General features: G+C 34.0%; 1 protein-coding gene across 2 annotated transcripts in view; it reads left to right on the forward strand.

The window, feature by feature from the left end:
- Positions 1 to 265: 265 nt before the first annotated feature.
- Positions 266 to 23,415, forward strand: part of LOC145248256 (ornithine transcarbamylase, mitochondrial-like) — a 54,450-nt gene continuing 31,300 nt past the window's right edge. The window contains exons 1-4 of one of the 2 annotated variants that reach the window (XM_080110131.1): positions 266 to 721; positions 14,082 to 14,193; positions 18,004 to 18,085; positions 22,162 to 22,249. In XM_080110131.1, the coding sequence (XP_079966257.1) occupies positions 639 to 721; positions 14,082 to 14,193; positions 18,004 to 18,085; positions 22,162 to 22,249 (365 nt within the window). In that variant the 5' untranslated portion in view covers positions 266 to 638. The remainder of the gene's footprint in view (positions 722 to 14,081; positions 14,194 to 18,003; positions 18,086 to 22,161; positions 22,250 to 23,415) is intronic. The other variant, XR_013863349.1, reaches the window with a different exon arrangement.

Raw genomic sequence — 23,415 nt, forward strand, 5'->3', positions numbered from 1 at the left:
AAATTTGCCTACATTTGTATATAAAGTGTCATGACAAGTCAGCTTTAGTTTTGGTGCTTTGGGATGAATTTTGCTTTTTTTTATTTTTTATTTATTTATTTTTTTTTGGTTGGTTGTTTCTCCTGTGGCTAGGTCACTAATATATGTGTGTAGTCATCCACATACGGTACCGTTTCGTTGCATCACAATTCATAAGCGCGGCTAGACTAGCACCTTTCTCTAGCCGGGGATTGAACCTACCACCATCGCGTTGATAGTCGGCAGTTGTGTGTGTGTGTGTGTGTGTGTGTGTGCATGCGCGTACGTACGTAGGCATCTTTTTGTGAAAAAAATAAAATACACCCTGTTTTTCTCCTTTTCTTTGCCTTTTGTTGAACCTTTCTAATGACATACCATCTGCTTTCAGGCCTTGTGCCACATTTTGTTGCTGTGGGAAGTAAATAAATACTGGTTTTACCCACATTAAATGACCTTATGTAACATATGGTCGTCGTAGGCTCACGCCGTAAGAAACTTAATTTTGTTCTGTTCCAGGGGAGATAATCCATGATATTCGGATGGGAAAAAATTGTTTTGCTTCATAACGACACGTGCATCGGCGCGGTAACGTGAAAGACAAACGTACTATTAAACCGAAAATGATGTTAACTCGCCTTGTTCGGCCCAGATTAGCCCAGTTCTGTGGTTTAACTACTACCAAGCTTGCACAAAAAGACTACAGGTGAGTTATTTTAAAATAATCATATTAGAACAACGTAATATGGCTTTTTGTGTCTTCGTTTCATTTTTTGACAAATTGAGCAAAATCCGTTTCGTCTGTTTGTATATGTATAAAAAAATCCGGACCATGCTATGTTTTTAAGATAGTATTTTCAAATTAAATTGAATTTTACGTTGTCTTTTATTTATTAAATAAATGTGAAAGCACAAAATAGTTAATAAAATAAAAATAAATAAAGCTGTCCTCCCCATGTCAAGAATAGGTTTCTAAAACGTAATTATTTTAGCACGGTACGTATTCTGCACAACTACTAAAAAGTTTTAAAACTCCTAAAAATCGGGCATTAAGAAATAAAATAAAACTTGAACTTATTAAAAAATATTAATTGCAACATAAAAAATGCAATGTTTGTTGCGCATCTATGCTACCGCGCTGAAATAATGATGTTATTATTATTATTATGTAGAACCCTATTCTTAACGTTATGAGGGGAGCGTGTTTTTTTGTAACTATTCTGTATTTTCACCTATCAATTTAATAAACAAATATATCGTAAAGATTGAATTTAACTTAAAAATACTATTTTAAAAAATACATGGTAGCATAAGTATCTAAATTAGTTGCTCGTCCAGTTTACGGACCATGCTATTTAAAAAAAAAAATTATTTATTTATCAAGCGGGTTGCGAAGCAAAAAAGAAAGTAAAAGATCCCGGACCAACACCGGGTTAGATCCAACTGGTTTAGTAGCGAACAAATTATTGGTACTTATGCTGAATACGGACCGTGCTATTTTATTATTTTTAATGTTATTTCAGCACGGTCCGTATTCTGCATAAATACCAAGTTTGTGCGCGTGTTAATGTTGCGTGAAAACAGGCTTGCCTTTTTTCTGTTGTTCTTGGCCTTCGGGCCGGGATCAAAGTGTAGTATCTGTTCTGCAGGTGCTGCCTGCAGTGCTTGCTGCACTAGTGCTGCTGCTGCATTTAAGATAATTTATACCAGTCAATGGAGGGGAAACCCTCTATACGGGGACAATTATTTTTTTTGGTAACCAGGGGAGCTGGAGCTGGTTTTTACCCCACATTAAAAACGGCCTTGTGCCTAATTTGCTTTGGTGGGGAAGCAAATAAATACATTAATGTTGCGTGGAGAGCAACAACGCACTTTTTTTTCAATTCAGAATCTTAACTCCTTGTTCTAAAGGAGGTAACTCTATTTTACCGAAGGAGTTAAAAAAAAAAAAATCAAATTTTCTTACAGTTACTCGAATTTTAAAAAAAAATTACATTATCGTCGCATTTTACATTTAAAAATTTTTTTTTTTTTTTTAATTAATGTTCATTACATTAAATGAAGTATTTGGAGGGGATCATTTTTCTTTGAATTCTTTGTTACTTCCCGTAAAACAATGAATCAGGATTCCGAATTGCACATTATTTTTTTTTTAATTTTTTTTTTTTTTAAGATCCCAACTAAAATTAAATGTGAAACTGAAACTCCGTGTTGTCGATTAATACACGGACACGTTCGCCAGCATCTAAATATAGCAATACGATATACGAACCTTTACACCCAGTATAGGTACAAAGTGTACATACTTTTAGTAAGTTTTTACTTGGTTTCTAATTCAAAATTTTCCTTTAAAATGACGACTTGGTGAGGTTTTACGGTATGCTAAAAACGAATATCGCATTTAAATTTTCCGCAAATAAGTAGTTTTCCGGATATTAAACAATGTAATCGTAATTAATATAAGGAATTACATTGTAATTCCTTATATTAATATCCAGAAAACTACTATTTTTCGGAAAATTTAAATGCGATATTCGTTTTCAGCGTACCCGAAAAACTAGAAGAGTTGTCATTTTAAAGGAGAATAAGTAAACGTGTCCAAAAGCTGACTCTAATTGGGTTTGACAGACTATAAGAAATATTTGAAGCCGAATCTTTCAGGAAAAAGGCCGAAAAAGGCAAAATTGATAATTGTAGCCAAATTTTCACAAACAAAAAGCCAAAAAAAAAAAACAAAAAAAAACAAAGCGTGTATGCGTAAATTATATATTTTTGTCACGTCATTATTGTTATTTTTTGTGTTCTTGTGTAGATTTAGGTTTTAAACCGACGCATTTCATATATATTTATATACTAGTAGTTCAGTCCGGCTTTGCTCAGGCCCTATGCACTGTTCATAACGTTATGTGCATATGTATATATATATATATATCAAAAGGTTTGACTCCTGTCCAGGTAACTTACATAAAAAATTTCAAGTGTTTAGACGCAAAATTGACAGGAGTTTGGTAGAGTCTCAAAGGTCAACTCTTTCAACTTTGACCTCTTGGCAGCCAATTTTTCGCCGAAAACTGATTAAAAAGCTTGCTGTATGTCTAAATACCCTTTATGTAAAATTTCAAATGTTTAGACCCAAATTTGGCTGAATAGTTTGCTAGAGCCTGCAAAGGTCAAATCTTTTAAACTTCAACCCCTGGGTAGCCAAATGTTTTGGCCAAAAATCGATTAAAAACCTTGCCCTATGTCTGACTACCATTTATGTAAAATTTCAAATGTTTAGACACAAAATTGGCGGAGTAATTTGATAGAGACCGCAGAGGTAAAATATTTTTAAAACTTTGACCCCTTAACATTTATTGTTTCGGGCTCAAATCAAATTAAAAAGTTTGATCTATGTCCAAGTAACCTACATCTAAAATTTCAAGTGTTTAGACCCAAAATTGGCAGAGGAGTTTGGTAGAGTTTTCAAAGGTCAAATCGTTGAACTTTGACCCCTTGATAGCCAAATTTCTGGCTGAAAACTGATTAAAAAGATTTTCCCAAACAACAATACCCCTTATGTCAAATCTTTAGTTTGGCATGGAAATGTGCACACACAGACACACAATTTGCATTTTTATCATTCAACACTACTGTGTTTGAACATATGTTTAAGTGGCAGCTTTAGTCATTTAGAACTGATTTGAAGCTTTACCGCTCACTCATTTTTTCGACCAAATTTCAAACAATTATTACAGTTTATAGATCACCTTCTCAGCTATATTGTGAAAAAATAATTTTGAATTTTTGTTCAGTAAAACAAAAGTTATGAATTTTCTGGTGTTCAAAATTGTAAAAAAAATGTAAGGAGGTGAGTGACGTTTTTTATGACTGGTTTCCATAGCAACCACGTTGCTTCAGCGACTACTGTTGCTACTAATTCACTGCTGGTGCAAAAAGAGAAGTAACAAGTGAAACAGAGAATGAAAGCATGAATGGGAGATAATTGGTGGTGGTTGGGGGGTTATTTAAAGCAGACGAGTGCCGTACATTGTTATTACATATGTGTATATGTTATGTTTATGGAGGGGGGCAAAAAAATAAGACTGAAATTAAGCAAAGAACAAGTAAATTTACTGGAAACCTGGAAAAATCATGGATTACAATAGAAAAATGCGAGCGTGAAAAGTAATATGGTTAAGCTTAAACATGAAAAAGTAAAGGACTACTTGTTAAAACTGGAAAAGAATTTATAAAATTATATAATCAATTCTTAATGCAGCAATATTTTAAGTTATAAATTTATATTTTTTGCTAGAATATTTTTTCCTTTTCTTTTCCAGTTTTAACAACCAGCCCTTTACTTTTCCATGTTTAAGCTTAACCATATTACTTTTCATGCTTGTATTTTTCGATTGTAATAGATATATAGATTAAAAAGTTTAGCTCTCAAATATTTGCGTTGTCTTTATTAATATTTAAAAAAAATATGGAAGTTTATTTGTTAATTATTTTATCTTTTCATTGCAATTTGACGATATATATGGGTTTTCAGGTATCCTGAAAATGAATATCGCATGTAGCCGGCTTCAGCCTCAATCACCGCCCTGATATGGATCTGGAACTGGGAGCATACCTTCTCCACAAGTGCTAACAGGAGCTCGGCGGATGCCAGTGATTAGGCTTTCTTTGGTATTGTGGGAGGTCATGTTGGTGATGTTCTTGACATATGACCAAACAGAGTAGTCCAGCAGGTTGAGGACGAGGGGGGGGGCATTGAGAGTAAGTTACAAAATCATAAAATTCTTTCTGAAGCCAAGCCTGGGTCTCTTTGGACTTGTGGGCCAGCGCCGAGTCCTGCTGCCACACCCAGGGTCTGCCAGCGGCCACTTGATTATACCAGGGGATCACCACACTCTTCAGCATATCTTGGTAGACTTTGGTATTGACTTTCAAGCTGACTTTGAAGATGTGAGGTGGCATGATGTGGCCCTCAATTGAAACCACACCAAAGACCATTACCATGAGTCGTTCGATGCATGTAGCTGGGCCCTCAAGTGTTAAACCATCCGGATTTTCATTTTGAGGGTGCTGGCAATGGTCCTGTTGTTATACATGGATTGGTAGAGAGTAGTACAGCAGTGCATCTCCGATCTCGCTCGTTGAATATTGTGTCACTTTCAGACATGATAGAAGGCTTCCATTGTTCTTGGGATTTGTACACAACTGACCAACTAGTAGATGGTCTGCAATAAAAAAGAAAATCGGTTTTCATCAAACGGAAATGGAATCATGTTGTCCTTTCTAGGGCGACAGTTTTATCGTTCCACTCTGTAATTTAGTTGGAATTAAAGGAAACTGGTGTAAAGACAAAAAAAGTTTTTGCTTGCCGTTCATTCTGGGATCAAGTATAATTGATCCTTTTTTTTTTATAGGGCGCTATAATAGATCAGTCTGGATGGGAGAATGTTTGTTCGCCTTACTTTTGTCATTTTCCTATTTACACTGTAGAGAATCTACACTTGATTTTCTAAAATTATCTGTCAATAATGACTTCACTTCAAGTTTAAAATGCAAAAGTCAAGTATCATGGTTTAATTGTGCTCTAGGCAGAAACATTCATTTCGAACTCGCCTCTGTCTTATCAAAGAACTAACTTTTAATGATATACAAAAATCAAATATTATATTTCAATTGTGCTCTAAAAAGAAACATTCATTTCGAACTCGCCTCTGTCTTATCAAAGAACTAACTTTTGATGATATACAAAAATCAAATATTATATTTCAATTGTGCTCTAAAAAGAAACATTCATTTCGAATGAGCCCTTACCTTATAAAAGAACCTACAGCTGATTTTATAGGCCGGGCCTTTCTGCTTGTGTGGTGATAAAACTTCTCAAATGCACTGATAATGTTAGGTTGTATAAAAGTGTTAACTTTGGTCAACATCAGACTTCCTTCTTTAATCGGATATTTTTTTTGATTATCGATTTTCGATATTAATCTGACGCATTCTGATACAAAACCTATGTGAGAACACTCCCAAACACATCAAGTACCTTCATGTGAAATTAAAGAAAAATCAATCCAGCCATTTCAGAGTACATAGGAAACGAACTCACACACACAAAGTTCCTTTTATCTAATAGATATATAGATAGATAGAAGTAGAGGATAGATATAAAGGGGTAAATGTCTATTTTTATATGTATAGCTAAAACTTGAAAATTACACAACAGACATCCACAAAGTTTGTATATTTTTAATTAGATGCTGGTTATCTAAAATAATATAAAAAAGATTGATTCTTTCACAGTCAAATGGCAATTTATATGATTTCAAGCTATCAAAATGTACACACAGCTTTTAATGTTATCATGTAGTCTGTTTTCCAGGCACTTACACAAGGAAAGGAACTCTGATTTTTATTGCTTGTTTACACCAAACTGAGTTGTGTGTGTATCCAGAGAGAGGAATAGGCTAAGCAATGAAGAAAGAGAGGGGTGGGGAAGGGGGAGGTAAGGGAAAGGTATGAAAGTTTTGCCGCATTTTTGCCCCCCTGGCAATGCCCAGTAATCCTGCTAGTTATATAGATGGGATTGTTTCCGCCATTTTTTTTTTTTTTTTTTTTTAAATAATTCTTTTAGAGAAATGCACAAGTTTTGCTCTATTTGCTTTCAAATGTTTTTCATCTATGTTTGTATTCTTTAACGTTAGCTGGTTCACTGACTTTCACATTTATTCGTTTCTAAATTATTGCTTTAATTATATACTAAAAGTGTTGTCGGAATTTTGTCACGGTTTTCTTTTGGCTTTAATTTTTAAGAATTTGTCGTAGCATAGTATGTAAATGAGATGCCTAAATAAATAGAGCAAAGCTTGGAGATTGAGTGCTGATGTAATCACGATAGAGTTGATATGCTATTTACACAGCAAGCACTTACATAATAATTGCGGATATAATTTTTCTTAGAAAAACAAAACTTTTATAAACTTTATCATTTTTTTTTTTTTCATTAATAATAAAAAAAGCTTCTTTCTTAGAACTGCACGCCTGTGGAACACTGTTCTGTTTGCCTGCTTTCCAGCTGACTACAATATGGTCATCTTAAAGTCCAATGTAAACAAGTTTTTGATAGGCCATCCTCTTAAGTAATCCGATTTACCAAATTTTCACTACTAACGATTACTATGATAATATCCCATTGACTACCGTACTCATTAAACCCTTATCCTCGGGTGGCCTCTGAGCCTTGATAAGTGGTGACTCCTTTGTAAAAAAAAAAAAAAAAACGTTTTTTTACTTCTATAATTTTTTTTTTTTTTTTTTTAGATTTTTAAATCTTTCTTTAGGAATAAGTTAAAGTTTTGAAACAAATACGAGTTGTAACCGTATCCACCCGGCGTTGCCCAGAACTCATCTTTTGCACATGCCCCTCCCTCCCCACTTTTTATTTTAATTGCAAGAAAATAAAATATTTGCATTCTTAGAAAAATAAGATTTCTAGCTTCAGGAGATTGTGCAAATGCGTTGCACTAGCATTTATTGCATTGATTTTATCAAACTTTTTGAATGAAAAGATGCTGTGTGTATATATATATATATATATATATATATATGTGTGTGTCAGATCACGTCATATGCTACTGGTACCATGTAATCTAGTACTACCTGCCTCATGGTCGGGTCACCAGCGACTAAACTGGTTCCCCCACCAGACTTGTTTGGTGAGGAGGGCGGCTAGTCTCCCTGAAGGATTAAAAACAAGACCTTTCAAAGGGCGAATGAACCCTTTTTCGGGGTCAACGGCCAACTAGCACCATGTATGTATGTGTGTGTTGGGGTGGAGAGGGCTCCCGTAAGCCGTGGTGAAGGCAACCTTTCTAGGAGAAGAAAATCTCTGATTTAAAAAAACCATAAAGCGGGAGACCAGTACCCGCATTAAGCTGGTCTGCAGTTGTTGCTGGCTGTCTTGCTCTTGCTTGTTGCTCGATCTCAACATTTTGAACCGAAAGAGAGATTTAGCTGTCGTACAAAGCTAAGACTGTAACATCATCTGTGTATAGATACTCCCTCAGGCATTTGTCTATTAAAATGGTCCTGTGGCGATGGAAAAGTAATGACGTGTGGAGGCTTGAAATGCTGGAAGCATGTAATAATTGATCTCAATGACAGACTTCAGTGTCATGCCAGCTTGAGTGTGTGAATTCACCGGTAGGACTAAAAAATAATAAAAAAAAAAAGGCATTTTTAGGCTCATGGAGTGGCACTCGTCTGACAAGACGTTGCAATCATCATATATAGTGTGTATGTGTGTTCAATGTTAGGCAATCTCAACCATTGTTACCTGTCTTGACATTGTTGTCTCACTATACTCATGACAGATTTCAAAAGAAACAGCAAAACAAAAAAAAGTGTCTGCGGGGGGGGGGGAGGACTGACGGAGTAAATTAAACATTGTTTCTTACTTTTGAATTGAAAGCTGTTGTTAATTTCAGAAGAGTCTCCGATTGGTAGCTAATCTGGAGATGAAAAAGTTTTCAGTGAGCAACTGATCTGAATTTTAAAATTTTGCTGACAAAGAGCAAAGATCTTTCTCGTGTGAACACAAAAATATTTTTTGTGTCCACACGAGAAAGATCTTTGCTCTTTGTCTGCAAAATTTTAAAATGTGGGAATTCTAAAAGATCCAATATTTTTATGGAGCAATTCTGGTTCCTCATTGGTTACAAGTTGCTCCATTTAGTTGTCCAGTTCCTATCGCCAGTGTCTTTAAGTAGAACCTTCCAATTTTCTTTAATCATCCCCTTATTATTATATAAAAAATATTGCAACACTTACACTGTAATTTTATTACTTGTATTGAACTATGTAGCACAATATTACTCTCGGAGTATTTATTAGTACTTATAAATGTATGTCATTTCGATTAGTTCTATATTTAAAATCTAATGGATAGATTTTTTATAGAAATATTAATAAACTCCTATTTGCTGCATGTTATTGACTTTTCTGTCAAAAAAAAAAAAACCTAATTTTTTTGTGCTATCCAGAAAAATGTCAGCTTTATCAAAACATTTATTGATTTGTTCCTCATTCTGTGGAATTTCTACGGGTCCTGCTAACTTTTAGGAATTTATTGTAGTGTGGTATGTAAATGAGATACGTAAATAGAGTAAAACTGGCATTGAGTACTGATATAATTAAGACAGTTGATATGTTATTTAACATGGCATAACTTACATAATAATTACATGGATGGAAAGATAAGTATATCATTCAAACATGGCGGTGTTAGAACATGGTTGAGTGACAGTTTTAGTCATTTAGAACTTCTTTAAAGCTTCACCGCGCACTCACTTTTTCGACCAAATTTCAAACAATTATTGCACTTTATAGATCACCTTCTCAGCTATATTGTGAAAAAAATATTTTCAATTTTCGTTCAGTAAAACAAAAGTTATGATGAATTTTTTGGTGTTCAAAATCGTAAAAAAATGTAAGGAGGTGAGCAACGTTTTTTATGACTGGTTTCCATAGCAGCCGGTCCTGCCTGGATATGACCTAAAACTATATCCGATGGTGAGGCCCCACCTTGAAGGCCTTGGGGAGTGTGGAGCCACCCTTTAATTGCCATTGCTCCCAGGTCCACTCTGACCCGGAGTGGTAGTACCTGTTAGGGTCCCAACTATGGGTTAAATAGAATCTGACTTACAAAAAAAAAATATATACTCTATTAAAAATCGTTCCTCAAAATAACTAGATTGGGCATTAAATAACCTGAAAAAGGTTGATATGCCGTAAAACAAAAACAACCAACCAACCAATCCATAGCAGCCACATCGCTGAAGCGACTAGTATTGCTACTAATTCACTGCTGTCGCAAAAAGAGACGTAACAAGTGAGACAGAATGAAAGCATGAAAGGGAGATAATTGGGAGGATTTTATTGAAAGCAGACGAGTGCCGGACATTGTTATTACATATGTGTATGTTATGTTTATGGGGGCAAAAAAATAAGACTGAAATCAAACAAAGAACAAGTGAATTTACCGGAAACCTGGAATGATCATGGATTACGATAGAAAATGCGAGTATGAAAAGTAATATGCTTAAGCTTAAACATGGAAAAGTAAAGGACTAGTTGTTAAAACTGAAAAAGAAAAGGACAAGATATTCTAGTAAAAAATATTCTAAATTTATAATTTAAAATATTGCAGCATTAAAATTAAAAAAAAAATTCAGTTTAACATTATATAATCAATTCTTAATGCTGCAATATTTTAAGTTAGAAATTTATTATATTTTTACTAGAATATTTTTTCCTTTTCTTTTCCAGTTTAAACAACTAGTCCTTTACTTCTTCATGTTTAAGCTTAACCATATTACTTTTTATGCTTGCATTTTTCTATTGTAATATATATATATATATATATATTACTTGTTTATTGTTATATAAACATGCTCACATCCCGCTGCTACAAATAGCCACTTGTTTCAATCAAAATTATTATTATTAAGATTATTCATTGAACTTTTGAATAGTCAAGTCGCTGCCTGATGATATCTGTTGTTTGATTGAAACAAGTGGCTATTTGTAGCAGCGGGATGTGAGCATGTTTATATAACAATAAACAAGTATTATCAGCTCTTTTTATTGAGCACTATCTAACAACCTCGTTGAATTCATTAGTCCATTACTTTTGAATATAAAAAAACCCGAGTATATATATATATATATATATATGGAAATATTTTTTATTCACTTATATTTACTTATAATACATACCAATCCTTATTTAAGAAGCTCAATGTAATTACAGAGCATATAATGAATGAATGACAAAAGTCTATATTCCAAATTTCATGATGTTGACCATCTTACAATTTATTCCTTTAATTCAGTGTATATTTGCACTTTTTAACAGTATCTGTTTCGTAGTACAAAATCATTCACTTAATTATTATATCAATCAATGAATCTATTTTGCACTTAAGTCATCAGAAGAAATAGCAACAATCAATCCACCAAAAGGAAATAAAATGCATTTTGGCATGATTAAAAATCCGAAAATTGGAAGAGAAGCTGCAATTACCTTATTTGCTTACATTACGCCAAGAAATGTAAATGTCAACTGAATTAAAGGAATAAGTTGTAAGATGGTCAACATTATGAAATTTGGAATATAACCATTTATCATTTATTCATATATATATATATTAGCAGGGAGACTCGATGTTACCTAGGATTGAATGAAGATCAATGAATGTTCTATACTTTCAATATTTTTATTGTTATCAAAATTGATGAAATCGCCCATTCATCAATCAAATCTATTGATTGTATGCTCTATTCAGGAACCCACTATGGTGTACCGGACGGAAGCTCAGATTCCTCTGTTATATTATGAATAAGCGTATGGTGGCGAGAAGGAACCAGACAAACAATATGTATTTAAATTTTAAATGATTGATTTCTCAATCGTTCATTTATAAAAATTAAACTTAACGAAAAAGTAAAAATAAACAAAGTGTTCAAAGTTCGTAAGGATGATGCGCGCGAGAGTGGGAATGAATCCGACGAAGCTGATAATTATCCCATGTTGTATATTTGCTGTGACTCTCGGCGACTAACCTTTTGTTGCGACAGCTACTGTTTCTATAATGGTGGTGTGGACGTAGTTGAAGACAAAGGGCAAATTGATAATTAGTTTACATTTTGCGATTTTAATTGTGTTTGTTTATTGTGTCCTTATGCATTGTAGGGAATCGTCTGTTTGGTGTATTTATGCATGTGTTATAGGCACCGCCAAAAATGTGTTATATCAATTTAAAGCTGAAAAAGTTGTGAATGTAACCTAGTCGGTGTTGAATTGTTGCAAGATTTTGTGTAAATATAGAGGGATATGCGAATATAACACCTCCCTCCATTTACTTCCACAATACAGTGTAGTCTATATTGTACCGTAGAGAACTTACCGTTGATTTTATAGAATTATTTTTATATAATAAAGTGAATTATAGTTTAAAATACAAAAGTCAATTATCATGGTTCAGTTGTGCTCTAAGCAGAAACCTTCATTTTAAAGGACCTATTCTTGATTTTATATGCTGGACCCTTCTGCTTGTTCAGTGATAACACTTTTCAAACGCCCTTGTGGTGTTAGTCTGTATAAAAGACTTTGATCAAAAGCAGACTGTATCTTCTTTGATTGTTTTTTTAAATTTTTTTTATCGATTTTCAATACTTATCGAATGTATTTTGATACAAAATCTTTTTAAGAATACTCCCAGGGACATAAAGTACATTTGTGTGAAGTTTCAGATAAATCACTTCATCTATTTTGGAGTCCATAGGGGGGAGAGAGAGACACACACACACACACACACACTTCATCTATTTTGGAGTCCATAGGGGAGAGAGAGACCCACACAACCTTTTATATCTAAGTAGAGAGATATACTAAAAGGTGCTTAAGATTTTATTTATTTCTTTAATGTGTTTTTTGCTATTTTGCTATTACTTAAGTAAGTTTCAGAAAAATCACTTCATCTATTTTGGAGTCCATAGGGAAGAGAGAGAGAGACACACACACACACAACATTTTATATCTAAGTAGAGAGATATACTAAAGGTACTTAAAATTTTTATTTATTTCTTTAATGTGTTTTTTGCTATTTTGGTGGTGTGTCTGGTAAGAGTTGATTGTTGCGATGCTACAACTGTCAGAATCTGTTCTGTATGGAAGAAATTTAGAGAGCTCTTCTCAATCCTCACTTGCAGAGATATCTCATCACTAGGGCTATGACAACAGAATATTCTTATTGTTTTGACTCTCGAGTATATATCCGACAGTTAATCAACCGAGAACCACATTACTCTATATAAAAGCATATAAGATATCAACGGATACACACTCGAGAGTTCAAACAATGTACTGTTGTACTAGCCCTACTCATCACACAATAAAACATATATTTTTTTATTATATATATTTTTTTAAATAAAATACTGAAAACTTCTTTGGACTATGTATATACTGTATAAGGAAGGGGGTAAAAGATTATTCCACAAATGCTTCTTGGAGTGTTTCAATCTGATATAATAATGTGTGATAGAAATACAAATTATGTAAAAAAAATGTATTATATTTTTCTTTTAAATTTTTATTCAGTATTTTGAATTATCTGTGTTCTTCCTCTAATGTATTTTATTTCAATATTCATAAACATTAACGTTGTCATTTAACAAGACTAAGAACAGTTTTAAGATGTCGATAAAAGTGATTAAAAGTGACATATTATTAATGTGTAGTAATGTATTTTATTTCAATATTCATAAACACTGAAACAATGTCGATAAAAAGTTGTTGATTGTTTTTTTTTTGCAACCAGAAAAACAAATCGACAATGGGAACATTATGAACAGTCTCAAGAAGACACTTCTGGTACTTTATTCTTTTGTTTTGATTTACTCAAAACCGCACACACCTCGAAACATCCGAGCAACGCCGGGTACCCCTGCTAGTTTTTTAAAAATAAAATACTGAAAACTTCTTTGGACTATGTATATACTGTATAAGAAAGGGGGTAAAAGATTATTCCACAAATGCTTCTTGGAGTGTTTCAATCTGATATAATAATGTGTGATAGAAATACAAATTATGTAAAAAAAATGTATTATATTTTTCTTTTAAATTTCTATTCTGTATTTTGAATTATCTGTGTTCTTCCTCTGATTTGTGTTTTTAAAGGGATCATATGGGTTTTCAGCACCTCAAAATGAACACCGACAGAATGGACACTTTTTTTTTCAGTAACAACACATTTTTAAACTTTTACTTCTGGTTGAATTAATAAGTAATTTTTTTAAAATTAAAATTAGTCTGTGTTGTTTGTTTCTTGGTTGGTGTTCATTTTGGGCCACTTGAAATCTTAAGTTTTTTTTTTGTTTTTTTTAATAATTGCATTTTTGTTTAAATAATTGCATTTTTATTTAAATAATTGCATTTTTTTAAAAAAGATAATTGCATTTAAAAAAAATAATTGTATTTTTTTCTTTTTTTTTAAACACTTTTTTTTCAGCTCTTTTGTAGGGAAAGACTTTGCGACTTTGAAAGATTTTGATTCTAATGAAATCCAACAATTTCTGTGGACTGCAAATGACCTAAAAACTCGTATAAAAAAAGACGGTGAGGTATGTTCAGCCATTTTTTTTTTTTCAGCTGATCTAACAATATGCCCCCTCCCCTGCACACAATTATTTTACTTGCAGCCTTAGTATCATATGGGCACACGTGTATCAAAGAGTAAAATCTAAACATGCTAGGTGACACCCTCACTCCTACCCTGCCCAGCAAATGGCACCTTTGGAATTGTTAATAAAATTTATAATCTTTATTGCAATATTTGGTACAAATAAACATGGGTCTATACTGGACTTGTCCACCAAGTTAGTTTTGAATATCCAACATTTTTTGTCTTATTACCGTTCAATAAGCACATCTGAATTAGACATGAAAAATTGGCAAAAAGACCCTAACACACTTTACTCTTAGCACTGCCCTGATTTGGGGTTTGATGGCCCTGTGTCTGTTACATTATTATAATTTATGTATGTCAGTGGTCACCATGTTGGATTCTAGGATCTTGTCAAAGTCAAACCTAGTGCTAGAGATCCAGGGGTTGCATCCTAAGGCAAAATTTACGTCCAAGGAATGTGATGTGTTATTGCTAGTGTCATGTTCTTTTTTTTTTTTTTTTACATAGGAGTCACCACTTATCAAGGCCTGGAGGCTACTTGAGGATAAGGGTTAATGCGTGTATAGTAGTCAATGGGATAATATCGTGATCCTTAGTAGTAGAAATTTGGTAAATTGGATTACTTAAGGGGACGGTTCATTAAGAATTTGTTTACATTGGACTTGAAGACCACCAAATTGGAAAGCAGGCAAACTGAAGAGAGTTCCACAGGCATGCAGTTCTAAGAAAGAAGCTTTGTTCATGGAGTCTACATTTAGGTTTAGGCACAGATAAAGAGTGAGGGAGATTATTGATTGTAGTTTCAGCTAGATGAGTGTTTTTCGTGAAAGTTTAGCAAGGGGGGGGCGGTATAGATTGGAACTCAGACGAGCACTAGCCATGAAAATAACAATAAACCAGAGGCAAGCTTGCAACGTCTCTTCTGTGGGAAAGAGGTTGCAGGGAAGGCTAGGCTATGAAGTCTGTTTTGTACTCTGTCAAGGCAGGATAAGGTCTTTCTAGCAGCTCCTGCCCAGATGTGGCAACATTACTCCATCCTCGGATGTACCTGGCTCTTATATAGGTAGAGAATTACATCAACAGTGAGATATCTGCTGGAGCGGTAAAAGGATCTACCATTTTCCCAATGGCTTAGGCAATAGATTTGATGTACCATTTCAGTTCCATTTCAGTAAGTAAAGGTCAAACCCAGAAGCTTGTCAAAACATGGAGCTTTCCCAAGACGAAAGCCATTCATTTCAATTGATGCCAGATGGAGATCAGAGCGTTGATAATGTAAAGATAGAAGCTTGGTTTTATATGCGTTAAAAGTAACTAGCCACCTCTTTCCCCATTGTATCATGTATTCAAGATCAGAGGAGAGAGAATCAGAGAACTTGGTCATTTACGGCCTTTGATGTGTTGCCATAGATGGTAGTTTCGTCAGAATAAATGTCGATGAATGATCTTAGGATGTGATTTGAGAAATCATTAGAGATTAGGAAGAGAGTTTGGCCCATGATGGACCCCAGCATTAATACTGTGAGCTTCTGATTTCTGCCTAACAACCACTACTCTTATGAATCGTCATGAGTAAGAGGGAGTAAACAGTGTTATCTCTTTTATAATCTTCCGTCACATGCTTAACTTGCCTGAGAGATAGCCCCTGTTTGGCAAAGCCAGAAATGAAGCTAAATCGGTGCCGAGCTTAGAAATTAAGAATAGACTCAAAATTGTAAACAATGAGCTCTTGCTGCTGCTGATATTGTGGTTGTTTGAAATCGCTGCTGCAAGGTTATACCTATAACACTTGAGAAGCTCAACTATAAACAAGATTTCTAGTTGATCAACAGATATCTTTATAGTTGCCAACTCTAAAATAAACAAGACTATATGAAAAGAAAATGATCTTAAAAGTAACCTTCAACCAAACCAAACCAAACCTGAAAAGAAAACTTTGAAAAAAAAAAAATAACAAAAAAAAAACGGTTGACCTGAAACTTAGTGAATGTATAAAGTTAGCAAATTTGGCTTAAGAAATTCAAACCATATGAATTAATATTTTAGTTTTTTTCTTATTAACTAGCAGGCCGCTTGGCGTTACCCAGTCGTAAAATACGCACAAATATTATATTTTAGTTCATACAGAAACTGAGACATTTACATGCGAGGATTTTTTGTTTTTTTCTAAACAGTTCAGTTCTTGTAAAACAAGTAAAGTATGCATGGTCCACTGTGAGTGCACAGTGAACAAGGCATAAAAAAAAAGACTAAGTTCAGCATTTGTCCCCCCCCCCCCCATTTAGCCCCAAAAGTCTCCAGGGGGCGTCAAATCCTGGTGAAAATGAACAAATAGTGCAATTTTAGGCCTTGACATATGTAAATTTGAGTTCTGCACCATGCAAGAAAAGGAATGACTAAGTCCATCATTTGCCCCTCATCCCCACCCTCCATTTAGCCCCAAAAGTTCCCAAGGCCTTATCATATTTAAATTTGAGCTCAGCACCATGCAAAACTGCTAAATAGACATGCACAGAAAATTTTGGAAAAATATGATAAAATAGTCCCAAAAATGGAGTGTTTATATTAGCCCTAAAAGAGCCCCTGGGTCACACCCAAGAGTTATCGCGAAGTATAGACAAACAAAATTATATGGAAATCAGTTAGTTACAACTTTTCAGAAAGTTTTATAAAAATCAAAGGCATCAATTTTTTTTTTAATAAGCACAAAAGTCTCAATTTTAGCCATTTTAACCTGAAAGACACCTCTGTTTGTTAATGTTTTTATAGAGCTTGTAGAAGAGGGATTCATTGGCTGAGTTATCAAAGAAGTTTTAGTTGATAATTTAAGGGCCATGAATTATCCATGGCCCTGAAAATCAGAATCAAAACTTCCCCACTCAATTACACAAATTATATTTGATTAAAAGTCGTTAATAAGAGTTTATTTGTTTTCATTGTAGAAAGGAAGTTCAGTGAAAAAAATTAGGAATATTTCAATGTAAAAATTTATACATTTGTTTTTAATGAGCAGATAATGAGAAAAGTTATTGATTGGTATCTGTGTGTGTACGCTTATGACTGTGCATGTATGAGTTCAGATAGCAACCCCAAGCCTGACAGAGGGATGAGAAAGTGGGGGGGGGGGAGGCTGTGGCAACATAGATCTTCGCTTTGTCATGGATTTTAGCTCTATTGTTTATTGAATAAAAAATCTGGCTTTTTAAGCATTTAGGGGGGATTAAAATTTGAATTTTTATAAATTGAGATTTTTAAACCATATGATTTTTTTTATTTGTTTTTATTAATTCAAAATGAATAAATATATACATTTGTTTTTTGATTAGCAGACGACAATGTGAAAAAATTAATGTGCTGTATGTATGAGTGTCCATTAGTACCAATGTGCGTGTACTTATGACTGTGTGAATGTGTGAGTTGAGATAGCTACCCTGGGTCCGACAGAGGGGCGAGGAAGGGGGCTGTGTCAATATAGATCTTAGCTTTGTCATGGATTTTAGCTCAACTGTTTATTGAATAAAAATCTGTCTTTTTATGCGTTCAGGGTGGTTCAAAATGGCAGTTTTTGTAAATTCAGAGAAATGCACCTGATCGACTTGGAATGTTTTTGTTTTTTTTATTTGCAATTGAATATGCAAACATCGTTTTAAGCATTTAAATTTTGGACACCAAAAAGTAAACTTTGCTACAAATCCAAATATTTTGTTCTTTCGTAACTGTTAAAACTGTTTTTTCCTGCTTGCAGTTGTTTCAACCTCTCCGCGGAAAGTCGATCGGTCTGATATTTCAAAAGAGAAGCACCAGAACCAGAGTGTCTACAGAAACTGGTAAATAAATTTCTTATGTACAGTAGTTGTCCTTAAATTAGTTGTATATTTTATTTTTATACAGTCAGTTTATTTTCCAAGGTATTGTTAATGATCTGGTGTTACTAGATCAGGCTGTCTGAAGATATTGGCTTCCTGACTTGAAGGCTCTGTCGGTGGGGCATTAGAATACACTGACTGCCACCCTGCAGAGAGTAAAAGTCCCTCAATGGGGTCCTGGATATGACATTAAACTATATCCAGTGGTGAGGCTTTGGGGAGTGTGGAGCCACCCTTTAATTGCCATTGCTCCCAGGTCCACTCTGACCCAGAGTGGTAGTACCTGTTAGGGTTCCAACTATGGGTGGAATAGAAACCGACTTGAAAACAGCAAATATATTCTATTAAAAACTTTTTCTTCAAAATCTTTGGATTTGGCATTAAATAACCCGAAAAGGGTTGATATGCCGTAAAACAAAAACAACCAACCAACCAATCCTGACTTGAAGGAGAGTAACAAGTGGATCCTGGATATACTTCATCTTTTCCTTTAGTCCTTACATTCCATGAACAATGTTTCTGACAAAGAGGGAAGGATTGCTGTTTTCTGGGTCAGAATCTATTCCATCTAACATTTATTGTTGGCAAGTTTTTGACATTTAAGTATTACTAGCCTGGGTTCCGACATTGCCCGGATGTTTGGAGGTGTGTCTTATACGATGATTTGCAAAAATAGCAACACAAAAAAACGATCCCCACCTTGTAGAAAACTGCCCAGTTGAGGGTGAAGAATTAATGTTTTTAGCCAATTTTTCGATATTTGTTGTCTGAAGGGTCGATCTTCAAAACGATACTGATCTTGTGAAAATCTGTCACCACTGTCAAAAGTTTTAGCCAGATACATACATACATACATTTAAACAGACAGGTGAGATTTATATTATAGATTTATTTTTTAGTTCCTTGCATCAAAAGGCTTCATGCCTTGTCTGAAGCGATTCTCATAAAAAAAAGGGAAGGAAATGCACCAAACATTGATGTTGTTGTTGTTTTTCCGTCTTTGCAAAACTCCATCATATTCTGTAAAGTCAGAAACACAAGCAACACTTTTCCTCTACAAAACAACCAAACTAAACACAGTGAATAAATATTTGAAGATATAAACGAATTGAAAGATAAAAACTTTTTTTTTTCAAAATTACTGGATTTGCCATAAAATAACCTGAAAAGGATTGATATACCATAAAACAAAACAAACTAAATGATTGTTAATGATGACAGTTAATAAACAAAGAAAGGGGAATTCTCAATGAATACTTGGAGACAAAAACACGTTGAGAGAAAATCTGATAAAATTGTACTGGGATGCATTTGTGAGTAAAAAGTGAAGGTATTTTTCACAAATTGTTTGAATTTTGAAGAACTGAGGAGGATATTTTCCCTCCTAACCGAAGCCATCAGTGTAAACCATTTTTAAAATGACCTCTTTCCTGTTTTCTGCTCGTCCTGTGCAGTTCTAGAAGGCCCACTCTCCCACGCTTTGTCTTCTCTCTTTGAGAAGGGGTTAGTTTATTGCTAATTGCCTGAGACCCCCCCCCTACTAAGGAATACCGATGGGACTGCACAGGCATTTTTTACAGGTCAGAGTGCTCCTCTTTGGAGGCGCAGGTTCTTCAGTCCCATTTTCTGATTCTTGCATCACATCTTCCTGCCGTGGAAGTAAATAACCTGAAGATCATAACGGTTTAAAGACCAGTCAAAATGTAAAGTTTTTTACATCAAATATATTTATTCATTTAAAATTTTAATTTTCGATTCCTGTAATACAGACACTACTTCTTTTTCTTTTGTTTTTACAAGGTATGTTGTCACTAAGTTTTCTGTTCTTATCAAATGGTACTAGTAGTAGTTGTTACTTGCTAACAATAAAAAAAAAATTACTTAAATTTATAAGTGATAAGTTATCGCATGATTTTATAAAGGCTTTCATGGCATACTAGTTAACATACTTCATTCTGTTCCTTTTTATCAAGAGTTTGAATCCTGTCATAGACAGCCGTGTTATTTGATGAACTGCAGTACTAGTGAAACACTGATTTGTGGATAACTATTTGATCTATAATACATATATATATGTGTGTGTGTGTGTGATCCACAGGCCCTGTTTCGCTGTATCACAGCTCTTCAATGTGGCTAGACCAGCACCCACCTCAAGCCTTAGATTGAATGAACAACCACCAAGTTTAGGCCAGGTTTATAAACTTTTCAGCTATTTTCTGGGGAATATATTTTTGTCTCTGATGAATTGTTTGGACTTCCGCTATTCAATGAAACACGTGTAAATATGATTAAAATATGAGTGAAAATCAAATACATCTGCTTTTGAAATGTTCACTAATGATTATATAAGTGTTTAAAAGTCACTCAAAATGCATATCTTTTCACTAATGATTATATAAGTGTTTAAAAGTCACTCAAAATGCATATCTTTTCACTAATGATTATATAAGTATTTAAAAGTCACTCAAAATGCATATCTTTTCACTAATGATTATATAAGTGTTTAAAAGTCACTCAAAATGCATATCTTTTATTTATAAATGAACATTTATTTAATAATGTAAATTTCGAATCATATAAGAGTCTTCATAAGGAAAATGTAGACAACGCTGTTTTGCTTCTTCCACGTGGTGCTGTATTGTCACAAAACCATAATCTTCTGTTCTTGTCAAAGATTCAGATATTTTTATCTGATTCCAATGGCTGTATACCATGTAAACCAAACACCATGAATAAAATTTTTTTTTTTTTTTTTTTTTTTTTTTTTACAAGGAGGTCACCACTTATCAAGGCCCGGAAGCCACTCAGGGATAAGGGTTATTGCATGTACAGTACGTTGTACGTTAGTGTTGAGATTTCATAAAGTGTCTACTTAAGGGGGTGGTTCATCAGGAATTTGTTTACATTGGATTTGAAGACATCCAAGTTGTAGTCAAGCGGGAAACAGGCAGATGGAACAGAGTTCCACTAGCGTGCTGTTCTAAGAAAGAAGCTGTGTTCATGGAATCTACGTTTTGATTTAGGCACAGATAGAGAGTGGGGAAAATTTTTGACAGTGGCTTCAGCTAGACGGGTGTTTTTCGTAAAAGGTTGGCAAGGGGGGACCAGAGATTGGAGCTCAGATGAGCACTTGCCATGGAAATAATGGTAAAACAAAGACAGGCTCGCAACGTCTCTTCTATGGGAGAGAGGTTGCAGGGAAGAGAAAAGGGCATCCCCCACTAAGTCACAAAGTCTATTTTGTACTCTGTCAAGGCAGGATAAGCTATTTTTATATTTTTATTTTTATTTTTTTTTGAAGATATAAATAGTTTTAAACGTAAATTAATTCAATATTAAATAACTCAAAAAAATTAATTCAATATTAAATAACTCAAAAAGGGTTGATATGCCATAAAACAAAATAACCAAACCGATGATGTTGTGCTATGGTATACATGTGTGAATTAGAAATGAAAGTATTTCACTGTTTGAATGCATATATAAAAGCATTTGGTACTCCTGCACTAAATTTGTTGTAGTTAATAAAGTAGAGTTAGTTGGTCTTGATTTTTCTTATCAATAACTTCCATAGCTTTCTTCATACAAAATCAATCCGAGAGTAATTTTGTGCTACATAGCTTAATACAAGTAATAAAATCACATTGTAAGTGTTGCAATATTTTGGTTTTTCCATATTTACTTGCCTCCCCACTAGTGAAGAGTTGGACAACGCTGATTTATTTTTTTATTTTTTTGTGTTTTTTTTTTATTTAATGTGAAGAAAATCTAATTACCAAGAAAAAGGGCTAAAAATTGAAATTGACATGGTTTAGAAAAACTTCTTCACTGGCCGAGGAAAGAAGAAATGAAGTACATATCAGAACGGATCTTGCTATTTGCTCCGTCAATCTTTTATGCATGTCATGTAGAGTAGGTGACTGATTGCTTATATTGGTAATTTGCATGTCAGGTATTACTGCGAAAAAAAATCCTTTTACACACAGATGAACAAAAAGCTTTTTCCCCCCATCTTTTACCTTTTTATTTTTTTTCAGGAATGGGACTCTTAGGTGGTCAGTCAGTTTTTCTTGGTGCTTCCGATGTTCACATTGGTGTTGGTGAAGATCTTCATGATTCTGCAAAGTGAGTATCACTTTCCTTTCTCTTTTCTTTTCCTCGTAATTAAGTATCATGCAAGATTTTCAATAGTAAAAATCAAGTTCTATGTACATGCAGGGCCTGTTTATACGTGCTTGTCTTTTACGTACTTTTCATTGTCGCCATTCTAGTGGTTGCTGTGCAAGTAAGCTTCTTTTCATGAAGAAAGAGGACACAAGGAGACTTTTGCTGAGTTTTCTTCAAGGTTTTATTTGGAATTGACTCCAGAGAGATCTCTCTCTCTGGAGTCAATTCCAGAGAGAGAGAGAGAGAGAGACTAATGTTCTCCTAGCTAATTATTTACCTAACTTTCAAACTTTATTGAAATGAATGACAGTAATCTTCGCCTTAGCTTAAAAAGTTTTCTAAATAATTGGTGGTGTCTCACTTGCATGACTTCCACAGAGAAACTGATTTGAAAGTTTAAAAAATTTTTTTTTATTTCTTAGTTTAAAAAATGTGACATCATTTGTTTTATCCACAGCATTTGACCTGCTTCCCCCTGCCTCAACTTTGTCGCTCATTTCTGAGAACGAGACTGTTTTACAGATCTGGTTTATTATGCACTCTGTGTGATCCTTGTCCAAATTTACACTAGCTGACATAATCACCATTGGACATGTGAGCGATTCTTTCTCATAACCTCCTGTTTATGATTCTGATGATATTGGTTTCATTCCTTGCGTCTTGTAATCCACCCCCACAAAAACTTAAGGAACTCCTCTTTACTAATGCCGTAATTCACACCAACAAATCTCCGCAGTCAAACACTCAACTATAGCCTTCATCAATTCAGCCTTCTTATACTAGCCATTCCCCTCGTATGCAAATTAATGCCACGTATAAAAAAGAATTTAGCGACATAAGTTATTTTGGCACTTGTACAGTTTAATCAAGACATTAAAAAATAGGGGGAAAAAAAAAGGTTATAGTGTACGTATCCGTTATGGAATGTAGTTCTACAAAAAAAAAAATTTGCTTAATTTCAACAAGTATTTTTTTTATTTTTTATTTTTTTTTACAGCGAATAATTTGTTATGATACCGAGCAAAAGGTTCGATTTTTAGGAAGAAAAGCTAGAAATAAAGATGAGGAGGGAGTCTCAGCACTTTACATGGAGTTATCTTCCCTTGGCATGTTAAAAATTTCCA

The sequence above is a fragment of the Euprymna scolopes genome, chromosome 26 (genome assembly GCF_053919585.1).
Source record: "Euprymna scolopes isolate OS-2025 chromosome 26, ASM5391958v1, whole genome shotgun sequence".
Classification (NCBI taxonomy): Eukaryota; Metazoa; Mollusca; class Cephalopoda; order Sepiida; family Sepiolidae; genus Euprymna; species Euprymna scolopes.